At 36.1% G+C, this 25,212-nt stretch overlaps 1 protein-coding gene across 1 annotated transcript; it reads right to left on the reverse strand.

Moving 5' to 3' along the window:
- Window positions 1-365: 365 nt before the first annotated feature.
- On the reverse strand, window positions 366-25,055 carry BORA (BORA aurora kinase A activator). The gene is made up of 12 exons (XM_080797865.1): window positions 24,956-25,055; window positions 23,866-24,033; window positions 21,664-21,770; window positions 19,189-19,234; window positions 16,183-16,264; window positions 11,621-11,686; window positions 10,672-10,728; window positions 9,815-10,044; window positions 9,121-9,253; window positions 6,556-7,169; window positions 2,394-2,510; window positions 366-906 (listed from the first exon to the last, which is right to left on the reverse strand). The coding sequence occupies exons 2-12, from the start codon at window positions 24,016-24,018 to the stop codon at window positions 880-882; spliced, it is 1,632 nt and encodes a 543-aa protein (XP_080653991.1). The 5' UTR covers window positions 24,019-24,033; window positions 24,956-25,055; the 3' UTR covers window positions 366-879.
- Window positions 25,056-25,212: the final 157 nt, after the last annotated feature.

Genomic DNA, 25,212 nt, shown 5'->3' on the forward strand with positions numbered 1-25,212 from the left:
CCAGTTTTTATGCTAAGCAGCACACATGGAATATTACACTCAAAAAGCCCTGTTGGGGGGGTGCCTGGGTGGCTCAGTGGATTAATCCTCTGCCCTCGGCTCAGGTCATGATCTCAGGGTAGATCCCTGGGATTGAGCCCTGTGTCAGGCTCAATGCTCAGCAGGGAGCCTGCTTCCCCCTCTCTCTCTGCCTGCTGCTCTGCTTACTTGTGATATCTCTCTCTCTCTGTATCAAATAAATAAATAAAAATCTTTAAAAAAAATGAAGTAGCAACTAGAACAGAATTTGTACACAAACGAACGAATCAAGAATAAAAAATTCTGGAAAAATGCTTAATCTCCTTCCCACTCTTCAAGTTCGTTTTATATCTAAGATTTATTTCTTTCACAAAGGTTATAAATGTAAATTCATCAGTATAGTCACATATTTTTATGTAAAATAAAACAGTACCCTCACAATTCCACATGTTCTTAAAACTACTGCTAAATTCTGTGCTGTTGGTAAGGTTTACTATTAGGCAGTTCACTGACCCTGTGGGATAGGAACAAAATCCTTGTTCTCAATTTTTTTTATTGTTAAACACATCAATCGAGGTAAGTACAAAAATATTTATTAATAAAAAATACAGTTGTACTTCGATGAGTTGAAAGTTCCAGGAGCTTTTCTGTTCCCATGTCACTAAATTAAGCCCTTGATTTTTCACATTAAGGGGGGAAAGAAAAAAAGCTAAGCATGTTAGTTGAAGCAACTTTTTCCCAATCACGACCACATTATTGATCCTCTGCATAAAAATTATGTGAGGAGCCACTGAGTGATGGACCTTGGCTTTGAGAGGTATTCTATGGACTGCTGCCTTGATGGGAAGTTGCTGTGTTCATTCAACACCTCTGTGTTACACGGTCTTCCTGTGGAGTGGGGAAAAAGCAGAAAATATCTTATTTGCTGCTTGAATAGGACCATTCAAGGGTGCAGGGTGCAACTACCATGTTTTAAAACCTGAATGCAGATTTCCTTATGAATTCTAAAAACACAGTGAAGACAGGGTTTTCTATAAATCAATATTCTGCATCAAAAAGTCCTTTTCCTGTACCCTAGTGCCTGCTTGCTTCTAAATGATCAACTACAATCACACCTCAACAAAATGGAGGAAAAGGAAATTAAGGTGGCCTGCATATTATATCTTAATATTCACTGGGAGAGAATTATGTTCAGTTGCACAGTTACTGGTATTTATTGTGTTTATGAACAAGTTGACATAAAAATGATTCTCCTGATCAATGCCTAAAATAATGATGGCTTTTCCTCAAATATGCATATATAGTTACAACCATCCTATCAGGAAGGTACAGTAAATGTCCTAATCAAAAGTATACCTCTGTACAAATACTTAGTAGGTAAGGTATGTTATTTATAGTCTTGAAAGACTTTTGGATTTTAAAAAAAAGCCCTTACTTTTGAGAGTTCTTATTTTGATGTGTGGTCTCTCAGCTGTATCATTTTCTTTTTTCTTTTTTAAGATTTTATTTATTTGACAGGCAGAGATCACAAGTAGGCAGAGAGAGGAGGAAGCAGGCTCCCGCTGAGCAGAGAGCCCAATGTGGGGCTCAATCCCAGGACCCCGGGATCATGACCTGAGCCGAAGGCAGAGGCTTTAACCCACTGAGCCACCCAGGCGCCCCGTCTCAGCTGTATCATTTTCTTAATGATCAAAATTCTTTATGTTTAACTTTGAAATAATGTTAGAGGCAAAAAAAACTGTCTTGGCACCCCTTATTCCTATTCCTCTTTAGTTTTAAGAAAAGGAGTTCAGATGTCTGCTCCAAAGTAGGACTAGCTCTCCCTCTCCAACCTCTTAACCTCTCCCATAGCCAAAGAGTTATTTTGGAAAATGAAGTTTTTTGATTTAAAAACCACCATACTGGGGCACCTTGGTGGCTCAGTGGGTTAAGCCTCTGCCTTCGGCTCAGGTCATGATCTCAGGATCCCGGGATCGGGCCCCGCATTGGGCTCTCTGCTCGGTAGGGAGCCTGCTTCCCTCTCTCTCTGCCTGCCTCTCTGCCTACTTGTGATCTCTCTCTCTGTCAAATAAATAAATAAAATCTTGAAAAAAAAAACCAACCAACCACCATACTCTGTTTAATGAACCAAAAATAGGATGAGGCATAAACAGATGATGATTAACAAAACTTTAAGCAAAATGGGTGGAAAATATACTGAAAAAAATTTTTTATTATAAAGATTTTATTTTTAAGTAATCTTTACACCCAAGGTGGAGCTCGAACTCACAACTCTGAGATCAAGTCACATGCTCCACCAACTGGTGCCCCTGAAAAAAGTCATATATAATAAATACTTACACAACCATATCAAGTTTTCTCTGTCTTTTCCATACCTTTGTATTAAAAACTTGAGATTTATTCTCAACTTCCAAGGTTTGTGCATCACTATCTGCTCCAACTGTATCCATAATATTGCTCCCACAATTCTGTGTGTTATAGCCACTATCCATCTGCCAGGAAAGAGGAAAAAACACTAAGGATAACACTGCAAACTAACTCAGCCACAAAATTAGAGGAACTCTTAATGTCTAAGTAAAATTAAAAATATTTATATAAAATGTATTTCTAAAATTATATATTCACATAAAATACAACTGAATAGTTACATATATAAAATAAGTAGAGTTATATATATAAAATATTTAAGTGAATCACTATATACTACCATTCGCAAGTAAACAATATAATGTACTATTTAATATTGATCATAATGAAATTTAAAATATAGAACTATAAAAGGTAGTTCTATACAGAACTGGTTGTTCTTCGAAGATGTCCCTGTATTACACCATTCCTTTTGATAAAATACATCTTGTAGTGTCCTTTGTAATCTGTAAACAAGCCACTATGAACTTGCTTTCCTGTTACTTTCACACCCATTAGATAAAAGTGAGGATTACAATAAAACTCAAAGAAGCTCTCACTTCCTGAAATTGATAAAACTAACTGAGCTAGAAAATAAATGGAAATCTGCCATTTCGATTTCCCAAGCCCAAGCTCCTTAAACCATGCTAAACCCCAGCTACAAATATATACACCCACGTCCATCCCCTATCCCCTGGTCCCCTATAAAAGTGGACGGGTTACTTGTGTTAATCCTCTTACCAGAGCTCTAGATTCTATCCCATCTCGCACACCTCAGTTCCTTAATGTATAAAATCCATCACTATTTTAATTATTATATTTATTCCATCTGCTGTAAGGCATCATGAGGATTAGATTCTAACTGTAAAACCATAAGAGACTCTTAATCTCACAAAACAAACCTGAGGGTTGCCAGGGGTAGGGGGGTAGGGGGAGGGTGGTTGGGTTATGGACATAGGGGAGGGTATGTGCTATGGTGAGTGCTGTGAAGTGTGTAAGCCTGATGATTCACAGACCTGTACCCCTGGGGCTAATAATATATTACATGTTAATTAAAAAGAAAAAAGATTCTAATTGTAAAACACTTGCCCTGATCTCTGGTACATGAAAAGGATACATAATTGATACCTATTATTATTAATTATCCTGCCCAATTTCTAGTTTTCTTTGTTCTTTTTACTCTTCTCCCTCTCAACTTAAATATGCTAGTTTCTCCCATCTAAAGTAAAAACAAAGTTAAAAAACTACAAAAAGATCTTGGACTTTAACATTCTTTTCTAGCTATGATAACCCTTCCCCTCACAACAAAGGTTCTTTGAACAGTTATCTACACATAATTTTTCACTACTTCACCTCCTTTACCTTCCTTCCACTCACTTTTCATCACTCTACCTTGACGTTCACTCACCAAATTACTTCCATTATTAACTCAACAGCCACTTTTTAAGCCCTATATCCCTTGCTCTTACTTTCACAGCACTAACCATTCTTTCGTTAAGATGTTATATTAACACTATGCTTTCCTCATGTCCCTCTCTCTGGCTGGTCCCTCTCAGTTTCCTTTGGGGGCTCTGCTTCCTTTAACAAACCCCTGACTTTTTCCTCAGGGTTCCAAACACCAAACGGCTTATGTTCTCACTTTATACAGTCCTTCCGGTTGAACTTACCTATACATTCATTCTGTTTTCATTCCAAATATTTAACAAGTAGCTATTACACATAAGCTCTGGGATAAACAAAAACATACATGACTGTTTGATAAATGGTCTGACTGGAAAGAAGGCAAAGTGTACATGGAATTATGAAAGCATATAATGAGATCTAACTGGGCTAGTGTGATCACGGAGGGCTCCTTTGAGGATGTGATTATTAAGTTGTGAACTAAAAAACTAATAGGAGTTAACTAGGTCAAGTGGGAGAGAGAGGAATTCTAAGCTGTGGGGGAAAGGCTTTTTATTTAAAACTCTGGAAAGCTAATGTGACTGAACAAAGAGAATAAAGGGAAACAAAATGAAGCTGACGAGTAAGGTAAAGGTCAGACCACTGGATGCTTTGCCAGCCATGCTACAGATTTTTAAATTAATACCAAAAGCAAAAACAAAACAACCCCCTCCGCCCACAAAAGGCCTTAGAAGTTAATGATGCACCAACAAAAATCAGATAAAAAATATAGCGGAAGGATTTTTAAAAATTGGAGAATTACAAGGAAATTCCAGAAAGAAAAGTGAAAGTGAGAGAGGAGAAATCTAAGATATTATTCAAAAAAAAAGATCGAAGAGGTGAAGGGCATGAGTTTACAGATCGTAAGGCTCTGCTAAATGCCCAGTACTATAGACAAAAAGATACCCACGCCAAAGAACCGCTGAAATTTCTGAACACTGTAGACAAAGAGAAGATCTTATACATGTCCTGGGGTGGGTAAAAAGAGACCATATACAAAAGATTAAGTATTAAAATGGTTTTAGATCCCTCACCAGCAATAATGAAATAGAATCGATGAAACAATGCCTGCAAAGTCTGAAGGACAATTATTTCCAAACTCTCATGTGAGAGAATGAAGAATACATGATCAAACATGCAGTATCTAAAAAATGTACTCCTTTTCACAAAGCTACCAGAAAATGTGTTCCAGTAAAGTAAGAGGTAGAATGGAATGCAGAAAACAGCAGACAGAACATAGGAGAGGTGAAGAGAATTCCCATTGTGAAGGGACATTCTGGGATGACAGCTTGTACCACAATTGGAAGCTAACCAGTCCAGAATAAAGCAAGTCAAAAGGCCCTGAGAAAATATGGCTATCTTCAAGTGGTTAGAAGTTGCCTTTGTGGTAGGAAAATAAGAATGTCTGAAGTTTTTAAACTATCAAATGCTCTGCCAAAGGTAAATATTATTATGATATGGCCCAAAGCATCAAACTGAAACTAACTGGTAGATACCACAGACAGAGCATATTTTAGCTCAATATAAGGCAGAGGCTTGTAATGATAAGAGAAGCCCGAAAATGGATTATATTCCCCTGCAGGCACTCAAGCATAGAGTGGATGACAATTTAGTAGTGATATAGGCTTCCGATGGGTAGTTGAGTTAGATGATTAAAGTGTATTTCAATGAAAGCATTTTGATTTTTTTATAAATGCTCTGAAAAAAAAAAAAAAAGGTAGTGAGGAAAAGGGAGAGGAAAAGAAGTTAACAATACCTTGAAGGCTAAGTTTGATGTAAGTGCTTTTTCACTTAGGAACCAAATTTAGAAGCTAACAGATATAAAAGCGATTCTAGTGTATTTTTCTGAGCAACAATCTTGGAAGTCAGGAGAGACAATATAGACATAAAAACAGGAGCAGATGATTATATTTAATTTTGGGTCATTTAGAATCCTCCTGTGAGTTTCAAATTTTAGCATTCTGAAAAGGTGGGAGGGAGAATTATGGTGGGAGAATTAAATGACTGACTACATATAATGTGGTCGGAAAAGCACCTGACACACTGCAACACCACGTTCGTGTCACCTATTACCATGAGTCAGTACAAACTCAGATTCAAGAACTTGAGCTCTAAAGCCATACATACTGCAGGATTCAAATCTTGGCACCACTACTTGCTACCAATGAAGGTAATTTACTTAACCTCTCTGACCCTCAGTTTCCTCATCTGTAAAATGGGGATAACTGTCCATCTATTTCACAACAGCCCTGTGAAGATTCAATAAATTAACACATGTAAAGTACAGTGAATGTGGGGTGCCTGGGTGGCTCAGTGGGTTAAGCATCTGCCTTCGGTTCAGGTCATGATATCAGGGTCCTGGGATCAAGCCCCGCATCGCACTCTCTGCTCAGCAGGGAGTCTGCTTCCCCCTATCTCTCTGCCTGCCTCTCTGCCTACTTGTGATCTCTCTGTCCAATAAATAAAATATTTAAGAAAAACAACAAAAATACCAGTGAATGTGAATTTTAAATATGCACCATCAGTCCCAATTAAAAGAAACTAACCATCTTAGTATCACCATGTATTGATACTTTTAAAAAGTTATATAATACTCCAGTCCTCACATTTAACCCATTTTCTTAGTATAACCTCAGAAAAAGAAAGAATAAGGGAGAAAGTAAAGGACTCCAGAATATTAAAATTTCTTACCTGAATGTTACTGTTTTCACAAGGAATGACACTGCTCTCCGCAAGAGGTGACATGCATATATGAGAGTTTTCAATACTGAAGGCAATCCCATTCACAAAATCAGTGATGGGCAAACTCCCATTATCAACCGGCTCCCTAATCCAAGTGTTCTCATCTGCTATTTCTATGGGATCAACCATATCCACAGTGTTGTTCTCTTTCTCACTTTCAACATCCTGCAACAGTGCTAATTCTTTCTCAGAAGTGCTGGACTGATTCTGTGTAATAGACATGGCGGTCACTACCAAATGTGCGCCAGGGGCAGCAGTGTCACTCTTCATCTGCTGCAGGGGTACTCCACCCGTGTCCATGGCTGGTGACGAGGCATCTGAGGAAGGAAGATTCAGCTGATCTTCTTCATCTTCCTCGTGAGCCTCGAGAGCAAAGGGTATCCGAATCAGGGAGGTCCGACATTGAGTACTGCCTGTGCACATCTCGAGCCTCATGGGAGACCAATTCTTAATTGGTGAGCAGCCATCTATATAAGGACTTCTGATGCATGGATTAGTAATTCCATTAGAATGTGTTGTTCCAGACGAATTATCAGGGGAATGAAAAGTAAATTTCCTTTGTTCTAAAAGATTGAAAGGGAAAAATTCCATCATAAGAACATGCAAATGGAAAAGACATTACTAAGGTTTTAATGCCGATGAACTGGATTTCTAGAACATTGTACTGTTTACTAAAGTGAAGTTTTGGTGTTAAAAAGAACAGCACAAATGATTGTGTCTCAATAAGTAGGATAAGACTCTTCAAAAAGAATTCCTCTGGCACTTCCTTTCAATTAAAAAAAAATTTATTCTCTGAGAATTATTTCCTCATAAACATATTGCTCCTATAGTAATAGTGCTCATATACAAAGAAGATACTGGACAAATCAGCAGAGAGCTACAAGTTAATAGCTATACCTGGTAAACGAAGCAGGTAAAAACCTTGCAAAAACAGTATAAGCAATGTTAAAAGGCATGCAAAAAATTATAAAATAATATTTGCAATAAGAAAGAGCTTAACAATGATAATCAAAATGGTAAAGGTGCTTTAAAATATAATGCTTCTCATAACTTTACTGGCTTAACAAAAACAGAAGTTTATAAAAAAGGGCAAGGGCCCAGAAACAATCCTCCCAATGGCAAATAAACATACGAAGTGGTCAGCCACACAAACAATAAAAAAATACAGAAGTTAAAGCATTTGTTTAACAAAAACAATGAAGTATGAACTAAGAATCCTTCCCCCCAAATAAAGGGCCAATAAATATTTGGAAAGAGTTCAACAGCATCATAATCAAAGATACAAAAATTAAGGCAGTAAGAAACATTTTTGTAATATAACAAATTAAGAAACATCACAAAGAATGGTAATACCAGTGCTTCCAAATGGGAGAAACTGGCTTTCTTACATACTATTGATGAAAATTTCATGCAATGATGCAACCTTTTATGAAGAAAATTTGACAAAATTCATCAAGTTTCTTAAAAACGTTCACCCCCTTTGACCAAATAATTCTACTTCTGAGAATTTAACCTAAAGTATGTACAATATATATTGTACATAAAGTGTATAAACAAAAATAATTATTTTAATAAAAAATTAGAAATAAGGTTCATCAATGGTTGAAAACAAATGATACATCCATGATCAATGATTAAAAATCACTGTTTCATACAATAATAAATGATTTGAATGACCTATGAAAATGTTCACAGTACAATTCTTTGTGAAAAAAACAGACCACTTGGGGTGCCTGGGTGGTTCAGGGGGTTAAAGCCTCTGCCTCGCTTGGGTCATGATCCTGGGGTCCTGGGATCGGGCCCCGCATCGGGCTCCCTGCTTGGCAGGGAGCATGCTCCCCCCATCTCTCTCTCTCTGCCTACTTGTGATCTCTGTCAAATAAACAAATTAAAAACAAAACAAAACAAAACAAAAAACAGACCACAGAACTATGGTGTGTGTGTCTATCTCCTCATAAAAGTACACATGTATTTATGCAAAAAAAAATATGTATACATACACTAACAAAAGTAGTTTTTAGGTTTCCAATTTTATTATGAATAACTATTTTAATTTTTGAAAAGGAGTTACAATTTTTTTTCTAAGAAACTAACACATTGCAAAAAGAAACACATAAATTTACCTTAAAAGTCTGACTCAAACAAATATATCTTTACAAAATATGAATACCTGATTACCAAATTCTGAAAGTACAGGTCAGAAGGCACACAGAAACCAACTTAACTCTAAATTTGCCATCTTTCTTTGATTCCCTTTACAAGAACACTTGATATAAATACTGCTAATCAGATGGCCAGTGTTTAATACTAGAGTAGAACTTTGTTGAGAATCCAGGTTTTGAAGGTAAATTGTTCCTTTTGTAAAAAAAAAAAAAAAAAGCCAGTTTTTAAATTTTTGAAGATTACTAATCATTCAGAAGCTCTACAGTTAGAACAAGTTAAAAAAGAACGTCTTTAATAACAAATGTTGGTAAACGTAAAAATTGAAATTAGGTATTTTCTTATGATGCATACCTGAGAGTGGAGTCTTTCCTATTTGAAATGCAATTGGTGAGAAAGTGGGTGAAGTAAGAGGTGAAGGGCTGGTTATACTTCCCAAGCTGTATTTTTTTGCACTGTCCTGAATAGGGCTGGAAGAAAACTGCCCCTGTGATAAAAATAAAATTATACTATTCTCTTTCTCAATTTGTTATACCATATGCTATTTACTTTCATCTTCAAAACACATTTACAAAGTAGGTTCATAAAAACTTTGGTCATTCACCAAAAGGCAAAGCACCTTATAATGAGAACAATTAAGAAGACTGTTAGAAACATTTTGAAACAGAGTATGTTGGTTAAAATAAAATATAAATGCCATGTTTAAACCAACCATTCTATTTCATAGGAGCAGCTATTTAGAGCACCTTTAAATTAAATTACTCAATTAACGTCAATCCAGTTGTGGTATACTGAAAACCTTACCTAGTTCAGAAAACAACTTACATTGAAATTCCTTGAGACTCATGATTAATCTGGTGATCCTGTATACATCTAAATATAAAAATGGAGTCTCACTGAAACATTCCTGACTAATGACAAAATGTGAACTAGTCTAACCCTCATGAGACTTAAAGTCCAAAGGCAACCATTCGATCCCTGAGCACAAAATGAGCGTCCAGGTCCATCTATAGCCAACTACACAGCACACTTCAAGCACACTTCTTACCGAACTTGGTGTCTGCACAGGGCTCCTACACCGTACAGGAGATAAATCTATCGAATAAAAAACCTCCACTGAGGCTTGAGCACCACCGCAAGGACTTCTGGGAGAAGCTGGAGGTAAGAAGGAGTCAGAAATACTTCCGTTGCCATCTAAAAACAGCTTTCTTCTGAGGGATGAAGAACTGAGGTTTCCAGGAGACTGATCGGAAAATTCATCAGCTCTAAAATAGTCACCTATATTTAATAATAACAGAAGTAAAGACAAAAGTAGTCATTTTAAAGAGCAATTATTCTTCGGTTACGTGATTTTTTTAAAAAACAGCATGTAGGGGCGCCTGGGTGGTTCAGTGGGTTGGGGCCTCTGCCTTTGGCTCAGGTCGTGGTCCCGGGGTCCTGGGATTAAGCCCCACATCGGGCTCGGTGGGGGGCCTGCTTCCCCCTCTCTCTGTCTCTGTCTCCCTCTCTCTGCCTACTTGTGATCTCTGTCAAATAAATAAATAAAATCTTTAAAAACAAAACAAAACGAAAAACCCAGCATGTACTATTTATTTGAATTTTGTTCAAAAAAGAGGGCAAAGTTTAATTGCATATGTGACATTTGAAATCTGAAATTACTCCTTCTTTTTTGAATACTTCATTATTAGTGTAGGTAAAACCAGTAAGATGTGCTGATGAATAGTTTATGTCTACAGCAAAATTCATTATGACAAACAGGCTAATCAGGCCAAGTTAAAGAAAGTAAGTTTAGGACTATACCCCCACTTCTTTAGAAAGAGACACTGCCACCTACTTCCATTTACAAAAAGCCATCAAAACGAAACCTTCTAAGTTATTAAAGGTTTAAACAAATACAATACTTACCTAATACATTTTCTAAATTAAAATCCACAGGAAGAGACAGCAATGTCTGACAAGCAGCTGGAAGCAAGCAGATAAATAAATACAAACATGGATAAATCAATGCAAGCATATTACACACAATTTAGCATGTGCTTCCCAATCAACCATCTCCCCATGATGTTCCAGTCAAATTGAATTATTTCATTTATGCATTCTATTAAAAACATGCCACCCTTCTATAAGCAGTTTGCCACCCCTTCCAGCTTTGATATAAACCTGTTAGTGGTAAGAGTTAATTTCTGGTTGTAATGCTGGCCCTGAAAAGAAGCCCATCTCCATAGCTGACCCCCGAACAACATGGATTTAAACTGCATGGGTTTACTTAAATGTCCATGTTTTTCAATAAATACAGTACAGTACTATATAAATGTAGTTTCTCTTCCTGAGGATTTTCTTAACGGTTTCTTCTAACTTGCTTTATTGTAAGAATACACTACATAATACATGACATACAAAATACCTCTTAATTGACCATGTTATTAGTAAGGCTTTCAGTCAACAGCAGACTACTAGCACTTAAATTCTGTGGGAGTAAAAAAGTTATATACAGATTTTTGAGTGCATAGGGGGCTGGTACCCTTGGCCCCCATGTTGTTCAAGGGTCAAGTGTATTTGGGTATAGATATCCTAATTATTCACAAATTTTCAGAAAAATGCTTTCCAACACCAGAAATCGACTCACATGCTTCAAATAACAATAAAAACACACATACACAGAGGGACTATGTATTTCTAAAGCATGGAGGGACGTATGTATTCTAATTTTAAAAAAAAAAATTAGCTTTCCTATGGCTCATTCATAATTAAGTAATTTTGATTTCAGAGTAAAGTGTTATCACAAAAACTGAATTTAAAATCAAATGTAGCTTAATGTAGAACATTCTTCATTTCAGATTATATTCATACTCACCATTGCTTTTCTCAGAATGGATGGTCAGTTTTCGTCCAATTGGAGATTCACTAGTTATATTAATACCTATAAAACATTTTAAGTGTCAAATCTTACATTTTATATTCTCCATATACTTTAAGGGTGACCTTTTCCAGAGTAAAAAAAAAAAAAAAAAAAAGGTGAAAACTTTCATTTTATAACAGTTTTAAAATAAATATCTGCACATATAATAATTTGGCATGCTTCTGCTAGTTTTTTTTAATTTTGAAGAAGCACAAAGATAAAACTTGAAGAACTACCACAGCAAATAAAGAGGCACAAGTAACTCTTTTTAAGGAAAGTATGGTTACTCTGTATTTATGTCAATCTTAAAAGACTGAGGATGCACATTCGTCAAACCTCAAAGTCCTCAGACAGATCCTCTGTTGCTTAATGCTTTTGCAAAATGGGTTATATAAATTGTCTGAATTAAAATGCCAGGTCATTTCAACAAAACCTAAAGTTTGATAAAACTATGTTCAGTTTATTTTCATAGCAGGAATCAAAGGTATGGCTGCAAATTTTTTTTTAATAATTTTTTTGAAGATTTTATTTATTTGACAGAGAGAGAGACAGCGAGAGAGGGAACACAAGCAGGGGGAGTGGGAGAGGGAGAAGCAGGCTTCCCGCAGAGCAGGGAGGCCTGATGCGGGGCTCGATCCCAGGACCCTGGGATCATGACCTGAGCTGAAGGCAGAAGCTTAATGACTGAGCCACTCAGGCGCCCCTGCAAATATTTTTTTTTTTAATTGAGAATTAATGACTACTAAGTTTTGTAACTTGAAAATGAGATTAAAAAAAAACACACAATGACAAAAATGACTAATACAAACAAAATTAAAGGAAGGAAAAGGCAAGGAGGCAAAAAACAAACAAAAATGCCAGAAAGCTCAAATAACATTATAGAATAAAGTCTAATAACCTAATAAACTTAAATAAGTAAATGGGTGAATGAGTAAGTGGGTGGTGGGTAAATAAATTAAAGTATCCTAGTAAATAATGTCAGAATGAGTAAAAAAAAAAAAATACATAAAAATCCTACATTTGAATGCTTTCTTTGCTGTAAGCAGTGTGACCTATAAAGCAAATGTAACCAAGGCACTCTGCTGCAGAAAACCCTACAACGTCCTTGATCTTCAGGCTAGAGTCCAAACACCTCAGCATCACAGAAAGCCCTTCAAAACCTTGTCTGTCTCTAGCACAGTTGTTCTCCAACTAAACACTATTTATTTGAGCACCTTAAAGAAACCAGGTTCTCTCTCACATTTAGCTATTTCTCATGCTATTTTGACTTTCCTCCCTCATTTGCTGAGTCTGGTTAATTAGGTCTCAGCTGAAATTATCTTCTACCAGCATGCCTTCCCTGACCTCCTTAGATCAGAAAGACACCAACTGCAACATTATTATGCTTTTTAACTCTATTGCAAGTGTTTCCTTCGTTGTTTCCTCCTGGAAGGACTTAAATAAGCTTAAAACACAATCAAATGAGAAAAAAAAATTTATGCACTTGATTACATCAAAATAAAAATTTCTTTGCAATCAACAGCATCAAGAACAAAAACGGCATACCTATGACAGAACGGGAGATGGTATATGAAATGTTTAGAACCAATATAACTTTGTTAAACAAGGTGTCTTAGAAATTACCAAGAAAAAAAAAAAAAAGACAGCAACTCCAATAAAAATATAACCAATAAATTATAAATAGCTATTTTACAAGAAAGGAAATTTCAAAGACCATTAGTATATAAAGAAATGAAAATTTCAACAATCATTTAGACTGTTAAACAACCTATCAGAAATTTATCAGATAAAGGGCTAGTATCCAAAATCTATAAAGAACTTAAAAAAGCAATAAATCTAGTCAAGAAATGGGCAGAAGACATGAACAGACAATTCTCCAAAGAAGATATACAAATGTACAACAGACACATGCAAAAATGCTCAACATCACTCATTATCAGGGAAATACAAATCAAAACCACAATGAGATACCACCTCACACCAGTCAGAATGGCTAAAATTAACAAGTCAGAAAACGACAGAAGTTGGCAAGGATGTGGAGAAAGGGGAATACTCTTACACTGCTGGTGGGAATGCAAGCCGGTGCAGCCACTCTGGAAAACAGTATGGGGGTTCCTCAGAAAGTTAAAAATAGAGCTACCCTATGACCAGCAACTGCACTACTAGGTATTTACCTTGAAGATACAAATGTAGTGATTCAAGCATACAATGTTCATAGCAGCAACGTCCACAATAGCCAAACTATGCAAAGGGTCCAATGTTCAATGACAGATGAATGGATAAAGAAGATGTGGTATATATGTATAATGGAATATTACTCAGTCATCAGAAAATGAAATCTTGCCATTTGCAATGATGTGGATAGAACTAGAGGGTATTATGCTAAGTGAAATAAGTCAATCACAGAAAGACAATTATCATATGATATCACTCATATTTGGAATTGAAGGAAAAAACATAGGAGCATAGAGGAATGGAGAGAAAAATAAAACAAGACAATATCAGAGGAGACAAACCAAAAGGGACTCTTAATCATGAGAAACAAACTGAGGGTCACTGGAGGGGAGGTGGGTGGGGGGATGAGGTAACTGGATGTTGGGCATTAAAGAGGGCACATGATGTAATGAGCACTGGGTGTTATATACAACAGATGAATTACTGAACTCTACTTCTGATACTAAATAATACACTGTATGTTAATTAATTGAATGTAAATAAAATTAATTTTAAAAAAGGAAAGGCAAGCATATGAAAGCTGGATAATGCCAAGTGCTGGCAGGGATGTGGGGACGTAGGAATCCTAGGCACTGCTGGTGGTCACGTAGACTGTGCAGTCATTCTGGAGAAGGGGGCCACTGCATAGTCAAAACAGGTAAACACACAGTCTATATGAAAGGAATTCTCAGCCTATGTGTATATGCCAAAGAAATTCTCTGTCATGTCCATAAATAGAAACACATGAGGATATTCACTGAAGCACCTTGCTGCACAAGTATTAATAGTAAAAGTTAACAGCAAAAGCCACTGTGAATAAACCAAAGCATTTCTGCCTTTGTCCACCAGTAAAAAGACCACATAAGAAGGTTGATTCACCTATTCAAAAATCAACATGAAAGGAGTTGGGGGAAAAAACCAGTGTCAATGAAATGTCACCCTGGATAGAAATTTTAGATCTAGGAGAGACAACTACGTACTTCACCTCCTTTATTTTACAAGCTGAGGTCTAAAGAGACTGAATAATTTGATCAAGATCACCCCTATAGGGTGATATATATAAAGTATACATATAAAGCATATATATAGGGGGAGGGGGGATTGGGAGGAGCAGGAGATCTCCAGTTCAGGTCTCCATCCACTACTGCATGCTACCTTCAGTTTGTTGTGGCTGAGAATAGACTCCAACTGAGAACGTCTAGCTGTGAATCCAGGTTCTACCACTTTTATTCTCTTTGTCATCCTGAACAAGTGCTTCAACCTTTCTAAAACTAGATTTTCTCATCAAATGAGGCCAATAAGAGTACCTGCCTCAGGTGAGCTGTTGTAAGGAATTACTGAAAGCACTTAGCACTGTCTGGCATATTGCAAGTGCTCAATCTGTTTTACCAATTAATTGTGTTTTTGATATAGAATGGAACAGTCCTTCTTACGCTGAGAGCATAATTAATGTATACTATATAGGAGAGTGGGCAATTTCACTGAAATGTACAAGTGAAATACACAAGTGATACCTGAACACTGCTCACAACTCAAAGGACAGTGAGAGCAAATAAAAGATAAACATTTCCTGAAGGCAGAAAAATAAAAGATTACTGGTTTGTCCTTCAATTTCCTTATTAATTTTGTATATAATCAGCTATATTATACTGCCCTGGAGGTCAAGTGTCCACATTTCCTCTGCCTTTATAAGAAATCAGCAAATTAGCAAAAAGCAATTTAAGAACTTCATTTTAAATATTAACCTTGAAAATTAGGCAGAAATCACCAACAACTCAGTTCTTGATTCAGTACCAACTATTTCTGCATCAGTGGATCCTCTATCACCATCATAACTGATATTCACAACAGTCATCAAGAAAAAGTTAAATTCAGAATAAAACAGCCAAAAGTAAGAATTCTGTACATTTTATTCACATTTTCAGTTGTAACCTCTAAACAGTTTTTTGTTGTTGACACACAATGTTATATTAGTTTTACGTGTACAAAATAGTGATTTGACAACTCTATACCACTCTGTATGTTATGCTCTGCTCACAAGTGTAGCTACCCTCTGTCACTATATAGTGCTATTACAATATTACTGACTATATACTCTATGCTGTGCCTTTTATTCTCATGACTTGTTCATACTTGGAAACCAGACCCTTAAAAGGTTAAATCATCTGGTATCCAGAAATTTAGCACGTATCCTTACCAAAGCAGAGAAGCTGACACTTCACTATATATTGCTTTACATTCACTAAGTTTTACGACTATATCATTTTTACAATTTTCATTCATATGATTTTTAGTACACTCACATTTACTGGAATGATACTCTGAAAGCTGTTTCCCTTCATGATCAGTCCAAGGAGAGGGTACAATGACATCTTTTGTGAAAAACTAGAAAAATTAAAGTCATACAATTAGGCATAATTTCCCCCCAAATACAAACAAGTACCCATGTTATTTTCAAAAAATCATTAAACATGTTACATAGACTTTATAGCTCCATTAAAAAATTTTAATACTTAAAAGCACAAATGACCAAAAATAAAATAGAAGAAATGTAAAGTATAGATAAAGAGAAATGTTAATACTTCAACCACTGAAACTTAAAACTTGCAAATTAATCTAAGGGCATTGATCATAGAGAAATATTTTTAACTCCTCCCAATTTTGGGAGGGTGGTGCAGATAACAAAAGGGAGGATGAAGACAAAAGCAATAAATGGAAATAGATGTATACAAGCAGGTATGAATGGTGTGCTGGAAAGGGCATATCCTGGCTCTCAAGATCTAATTATTAAATTTTCAGGAATTTTGTGCATCACTTGTTAAAGTCAATGCTAAAAACTTGTAAACTTACAATATATAAAAAAAAAGGTAACAAACGCCCTAACTCCTTATTCGCTAATTACTGAACACTTCCCAGTATCCACACTCTTGAGATTCATAATGGCTTTTGCATCAGCATGGTGGGACTCCCACACACACTGGTGGGCTGTGGCATTTCCTTTACCATTGGGTAACATCCCAGCACTCACTTGAAACTGGCCATGGCTGGGTATTTACATTAGAGATAGCAGCAATCGCTAGAAATCCTACTCCTCCTGCAAACAGAGGGCTAGCTGTTAAACCAGTACACCAGTATACTCAAATGGAGATAAGAGCATTTGGATACAGGTCTTTCCTTTTTTCATTCCAGATATAAAATAAAGTCTAACACAGTATTTTTCCCTTCCCTCTCTCTGTTTTGGAAGGAACTCAAAACATTTTCTTTTCTTCCCTTCCTTCCTTTTTTTTTTTTTTTTTGAAATGTGGGGCTTGAACTCACAATTCCAAGATCAAGAGTCATCTGTTCTAAGGAATGAACCAGCCAGGCATCTCCAAAACATTTTCTTTATATTTCGCTATACATATGGTAAAGAACAATTTCCTTAACACAAGGAAAGATGTAAAAGAAAAAGGGGGGAGGGGGCAGAGATTACAATAAGTACAATTTCCAGAAAAAAATATAAAGGACCCACCAACTAACAAGGCAATATATTAGTTCACTCAAAATGAAAAACATATAAATCCAAATTAACAAGATGAAATTTTTAAAGTGATAAGAACAATACAAATTAAGAAGCTGAATAATAACCAGTATTGCAGGCATGAGAAAACAGCAAGTATCAGAACACGGCCAGGAGTAAAAACTGCTATAACCTTTTGGGAGGGCGATATGGCAAAATTCACCAAAACTGAGAACACAAAGTCTCTGATTTAGCAAGTATGTTGCAATTACACAAAGATATATGTACAAGTGTGTTCACTGAAGCATTATTTGTGATAGCAAAACACCAAACACAACCTAAATATCAGTAGGGGCTGAGTTAGGTTATGACACATTCATTCAAAGGAATACTATGCTGTTACTAAAAATCAGTATGTGTTAATAATAATAAAAAAAACTATGAAACATTATTAAGCAAAAAAGCGAGATGCAAAACAATATGAGAATGATGATCCTATTTGTTAAAGATCATTTATTGTTATATACATAAAATTAATCTGAAAGTATAAATGTCATATAGTTACTTTTAGGAAGTAAGAGGGGAAACAAGAAGCTCTTTATTTTCATTTTGTAATTTTTCTTTGAAGTCTAAATTCTGTTTTCTTTTGACTATGCACATATTTATTCTTTCAAAAATTTATATATTTGAAAATATTTGTTTCTGATCATTAACTTATTTCTGATACACTGACCCTAATTTTCCCTCTGACTTCATTTTCTTGAATTTTCTGAATTTCCCTTTAAAGTTGAGGATTTTAAAGGGAAAGCATATTTTCTAAAATGTTGGGAAATGCAATCCAGTCTGAGAATATTCAACCGTGGTGGAAACAAGTGATAGGATCAGAATGAAAATTCTGAAGTTACTACATAAAGAAGTATTATGTTTGGGAGGAGTAAAGCACATGCAATGGTTTTTGAAGAAATATGCTGTATCTGAAACACAAGCCAACACTAGAAAAATAAGTGCAAGAGGGGCCAGAGCATCATTTAATCTCTACATAGTCCATAGCGGAAGTCTTCTGGGGTGTAGAAGAGCCAAATATAGCTAAGGAATAGAGATGGGTAGAGGGGGCTAGCAAGGGAAAAAGGAAAAACAAATGTTGCCATGACATTAAGATTTTCTGAGCAATAATTAGATAAGCCTGGCTTGCACTCTAAGAGGAGATTATCAAACAAAGGAGCAAAAAGTGAAAAACTTACTATTATTTTTATTAAAAAAAAAAAAACCCTACATTTGAAATATACTTTTTACTACATTTTAGTAAGGTATTTTATTTCATGAAATATATTCTATGTCTTAAAAATTCAAAGCATTAACAACAACAAAAGATAAAAATATTGTTAATGCCAATCTCGATTTTCAAGGTCTGAAAAGATTCAACTTTCTCTACATATAAACTTCAAGATTAAACAGAAGTTTGTGCTCATCTGTATGCTGAAGGCACAAGGAAGAGACAAACTGGCTAGACCCTGAGAATGAAAAGATAAATAAAGCATAACACTGGCCAAAAAAAAGAATGTAGTCTAGGGGAAAGAAGCACTAAACCAAATCATTACAGTATCACAAGAGCACTATGACAGGCACTGGCAGAGCTGAACAACATCGGTTTTATTGGAGCACAGAAGGGCACCAGACGCAGCTGGGGACAGGCCAGGCTGGTGGCAATCCGGAAGAGTAAAGGATTTGAAGGAAGTCTTCCTAAAAGAGGTGGTGTGCACGCAGAATTGATGCTTAACTGGCTTTATGATCAGTAACAGTTTTAAGTTACCTCTTCAATGGCTTTTTGTCTTTTGTCTTCCACATCTTTATCTATTCTATACAGAGATAAAGAAGAAACATAACCATGCCATTACTTCAGCTGATTGAACATTTAAAATAATAAGCTTTCAAAGAAATAATTTCCTTCTGTTGAAAACTGGCAAATGTTAGACTTATTTTAAGAGCAAAACTGGTATCTTATCACATTCAGTAAATGACAGTATTTAGGTATTTGGCATTGTGCTGTTAGGCTTACCTCCCTCTTTTCCATTCAGTTGGAATGGAATAGTATTTTCTGTTAAAGGGCTTACATTGGTAAAATTTTTAAATTACTATTAACAACATAAAGTAATTTGAATAAACTTTGTCCTTTAACCATCGTAAATTAAGAAGTATTTCATTCCACAGAAATCTAAAAATTTTCCAGATTCTCTTTCTTCAGTTATAGCAAGCTTATCATAGCTATAATTTTAGAATCAACTCTTACTCTGAAATAGAAAAAAAGGAACTATCACCCTTACAGTTCTGAATAAAGAAGAAAAAATATTAATTATGAAATAATGACAATATAGAATTCTGTCCAAATGATTTTTTTTCCACTTTGATACAATATGCAATTACAACAACACAAACTTATCAGCTACAAGATTTAACATAAAATGTTAGGTCTCAAGCACAAGGCATAGATTTGCCAAGGACTAAGCAGCTAGCCTTGGAGGACCACTTCAATCTATCCCAAGGAAGATTATTTACTTTCTGTTAATAAATTGGTAAAATACTTCTTTTCTTCTCACAATTCAAATGATTGTCTCTCAAAATGTTTCACATATGTATTTGTGGCTTTAACAAACCTTATATAAGAATGTATGTTTTACAAATTAAAATCAAATGAATTTTTCAAGTAAGGGAATGATGAGAAAATACACTACAATGATAATCCATATATCTCAGCTTGAACAACAGCCATTTTGGGGACAAATAACTCAGCTGTATCTCATGCACATAAGCCAGGTCAAAATAACAGTGCATAATAATAATAGCATATAATATTTAGTAAGCTCTGATTTAGTATCACCTCATTCAGAAACATTTTCTGCTTCATCAGAGGGACTTTAAGAACCTGAAATATTCAGGCAATTGCTAGCAGCACTGAAAATCAGTTTAGACAAATATTATAGAACGTGATCATGGAGGGTTCTCAGAAGTCAAGGAGGACAGAGTACCCCGACCATTGCATCAAAGAACACCAGCATGACGCATACCCGTTACAGGAATACCCTGAATGGCTCCTGAGTAGCGGAGGGCATTTTTAGGATCCGTATGACAGAATCATTTGTTTACACCCATCTGCCTTACAGTTATCATTTTTTTATGTGGAGCAGTAATAAAGAGTGGGAAGCACTGAAATTAGAAACTCGGATTAGATAGAGACACTAGAAGTCACTGCTTGTTTCTAAGAACGAATCAGAATGTTTTGCTGAGAATGTACTCACTATCCATTGGGGAAGCCGTAATCATTTACGGAATTACAGTAGTTAATTAAAATTAGGGTCTTTCTCACTCTTTTCTCCTCTTTTGTATTACAGATCTACCTACTGAAATACACCAATCACCCACTATTTTGGACTGACAACACATGTACCTTGGGACTAAAAATTAAAAGCTGGTCACACCAGTGTTCAATTATTTCCAATATTTAAAACAACTGACTATACAACTGACATCAACAAGAATCCCCCAAACTATTAACAAACACTGTTACTTATAATTATAGATTACAGTAATATGTAATCAAAAGCTAGGTCTGTTCCACTGAAGAAGTGCAAGTTCTCCCTACATTGGATATCATCAAGCAGACTGCCACCAGTCTGAGGCACACCAGTGCTTGGAAATCTATGTAACACATCAAAAAGTTAAGGCTGCTCTGATTAATAGATTGACTTCAATACAATGTAGTTTAGATTTCCTAAGGGTGTTATATCAAAGCTGGGTGATATCTAGAAAAGCTCTTTCTGTTGCTAATGAATACCCTTTCATTCAATGTGCTTTTGAGATTTTAGGCTTCCCCAAACATAGATGGCAATGAAAGAGCATTTTGCTTTACCCCATACCACCAAAAAATAAAAATAAAAAAATTCAGTGGGAGAAGCCACAATAATGTAGAAAGGTACAAATTTCAAAATATTCTTCCCTCTACCAAGTACTGGAAAGCACAGCTATCCCATAATCCCATAAGCAGCAGGGGAAAGTTATCTCTTCAAAAAAAAAAAAAAAGATTCCTACTAAAGTTTAGAACTGTTTGCAAGGAAATCTCTTTCTGGATATAGTTCTTTGAACTCACTCTTCATTTAGATACAATAAATCTGTCTCAGAATTTTTCCTCCCTGATATCTTTACATATAAATATATCCAACCTTTGGAATTTCCCATCTCTCTTCACTTAAGAATATCTTGTTATACTTAGATACAAAAAAGGAAAACTTACCGAGAATGACTTAAGTATAAAGCTTGACGATGAATGTCTTCTGGGTCTATTTCTACAGGATTTATTACAGCTAGTTGATCAATAGACCATCTAAATTTCCCTGGAGTCTTAACAAAAGAAAGTGAACCTATGAGTAAAAGCAAACTAAAATAGTTCATCAAAATGCTAATCAATGTCAGCTTTGGAAATAATGTGACTGGTTATAATGCAAAAGTATTTCAAACCTTGTATTTCAAAATTTGTCTTTACCACTAAATTAAATGGCAAACGGTAATCAAATAACACTAAATCAACTGACTGGACTGTATTTTAAAATATCCCAATCTTCCATCTGGTGATTTTTATTTTTTTTTAAACCATTTTTTTTAAGATTTTATTTGTCAGAGTGGGAGAGAGAGAGAGGGAGAGAGCGAGCACATGTGCACAAGCAGGGAGAGTGGCAGGCAAAGGGAGAAGGAGGCTCCCTGCTGAGCAAGGAGCCCAATGTGGGACTTGATCTGAGCCAAAGGCAGATGCTTAACCAACTGAGCCACCCAGGTGTCCCATCTGGGTGATTTTTAAAATCATGTAATAATGGGGAAAAAAATCACAGGAGAGTATAAAGGTATAGAAATTGCTCATCAGTGATGACACATACTAAAGTAAAGGTAAAAATCTCTTATTAGAGTTATCAAAGGTCTTTACTCTCACTAAGAATGAACTGAATTGAAGTCCTAAGTACAGAAGTGCCTGCAAAAGCTCATAAAACAGTTGATCCTTAAAATAATTATGAAAATGGTAACCACAGCTGCTTTTTTGCATTCAACTATCCAACTGAACCAAAAATTTGCCCAAATCCTAATCAGTAATTCCAAATGCATTTTTAATAAAATCAGGCTTAAAAATCCAACATCCCACACATTCTGGCTTTGCAGATTATGTTGCAGCTAATCTATTTATTCTAGATTACCAGATAACTAAAATTTAATACAGTTCAATCAAAAATCATGAGGTCAGATTTATGACAATATAAAGTGCATAACTATAAAACTTTACTCGCTCTTAGTTTTGACAGATATGAAAGCATAGCATAAACAGCAATGCACCTCACAGTTTTTCTAGATAATTTACTAGGTTAAAAGATCATACTTCAAAAGAACTCCAGTGTAGCAAATAACAATAAAAATAAGCTAAAGCTATAAAGTCTTCCCTAATCTCCAAAAGAGCACTTTCCTTTCCATATCACCCTTGATCACCTTAACCACCAATACCACATATATTGTTTTGAAGTTGCTAGATTAGTTATGTCTTTTCCTTTAGAGTATATGTTGGCTTCTTTTTATACAATGTGCAAGCTAGAGTTGGGGGAAATCGGAGGGGGAGACAAACCATGAGACTGTGGACTCTGAGAAACGAACTGAGGGTTTTGGAGGAGGGGGGGTGGAGGGGTTGGGTGAGCCTGGTAGTGGGTATAACAGAGGGTATGTATTGCATGGAGCACTGAGTGTTGTGCATAAACAATGAATTTTGGAACACTGAAAAAAAAATAAAGTTTAAAAAAAAAAGAAAAATTTAAAAAATTACCAGTTTTATGACATGTGAAAATTACATGAAATTCAAATGTCCATAAAGAAAGCTTTACTGCAATACAGCCATGTTTCATGGTTTTCCTATTGCCTATGGCTGCTTCTGTGATACAAGGCAGAGGTGACTAGTTGTAACAGCAACAAGATGACCTGCAAAGCCTGAAATATTTACTGTCTGGCGCTTAACAGAAGAAGTTTGCTGATTCCTGCATTAGAATACAAGCTCCTTGAGAGTTTGTGTCTAATGACCCTCACTACTTCTCTACGCCTAGTATTTTATCTAACACAACAGCATTCAAATAGATTTGCTGAATAAATGAGAATAGATAATTAGATGACACAGCTTCTCCTCAAATATAGTATTAGTAAACATATCATCAATCATAGTATCTAGCTACACCCAGTTTCAGGAAGTCAACACATTATCCACTGAAAGAAAAAAAAGAAAAATTCTAACTCAAAAAAAAAAAAAATCTACCTAACTTATATTTAGCCCAATCACTACACTATAGTGAACATTACAGCTAAAAGAGCACATTTCAAACATACGTGCTCCAGGATAAGTTTCTCCCTTAACTTCTGAAGAAAGATGTTTATATTTAAAATAATTTGTATATACTAGTCAAGAATAACTTACTGGTAATTTCGTTGATTTAAAAACAGAAGGACTGGAGAGAGTTTGTTCATGGAGATTAGAATAATCACCAGGGCTTTCAAAAGGATTCAAAACAGGGATCCTTCCTGGAGTCTCCGGTGTTATCTGCATCCTTGATTCTTTGACATCTCCCATATCAGAGAGAGAAAACTAAAAAGAAATAATTATGAACAATAAAACCACAAAGTTCCACATTCATTTGACAACTAAAATGTATTCAACAAACATATTTCACAAAAAAAAATCCTCAAAATCTAACGCTTTGGGGGTCTGATTTTTTTTTTTTTTAAGTTCACAAAGAAGCATCACATACATTTTCTAAAGTGATCCTTGAAATAATCTTAAAAGCTAGAGACGTTCGCTATTTGTGATATCATTTTGCAGAAGATTTAGGCTCGGAAAGTTAAGTGGCACACAGGTAGCAGTCAACCACATATGAATAAGCTCAGGTCTGCTTTCGAGGCAACTAAAAGAGCAGACACAAAACTCTTCAACTAAAAGATTTTTACCTATAGTTTCTTTATCCATTATTGCAAGTCTCTAAAGACTTTGAACATCCTTCGGATATCCCAACAATTACCTATTAAACTACAGTTGCTAAACAACAATTACTTGTAGCAAGCAAGTACGTCACGAGGAAGTTTGTGCACGCGTGTGCGTCTTCCACTTCAGCCCCGCTCAAAGAAATGTGACTGATTAGAGCTAGGAAATTAACCGCCTCCTTTGGTTGCCTCTCCTCAAACATCCTCTTTTCCGCTAAAAAGCCCAGGGTAGCATGCGAGACTGCATTACTTTCAGTCAAAGGGGGAGAACACTAGGGAGAAAGAATCTACTTCTTGGAAGGCTGAAGCAGCTGGCTTCCTTGGGAGAAGAGAAGAGGTGGACATTCACGCCAGTGTCACTCCCAACCCCACACGATCACTGCTTGCCCCCCCCCCCCATCCCCTTCCGCACCTATTCCCTCGCTGCTCCCATTCACCCCGGGGACAGCGGGCAGGTGAGTCGGGAGAAAGGAAAAGTGAGCTCTCCGGTTCAAAACAGGAGGAAAGGCCAGGGACGACAAAGAACGTACCTAGTGGTGTGTATAAAAAGGAGCCCCCCAAATAGGCGACTCCTGGGCGCTCCCGAGGGGCCAGTCCAGCTCCCACGACAGGCATAGACTCTTTAACTCCCCGCTTCCGCGCTGTCTTAGGCCAACCAGGGCACGGGCCCTGCGGGGAACTGGCCAATCGTGTCGAACCGCTGTCCGCGAACCAACCAATGGCATCGAGGCCGCGTAGTAAGTTCGAATGGCAACTCCTCGCTTCGCATTCCGCGCAGAGTAACGAG

The sequence above is a fragment of the Martes martes genome, assembly GCF_963455335.1.
Source record: "Martes martes genome assembly, chromosome: 3".
In the NCBI taxonomy this organism is placed as follows: domain Eukaryota; kingdom Metazoa; phylum Chordata; class Mammalia; order Carnivora; family Mustelidae; genus Martes; species Martes martes.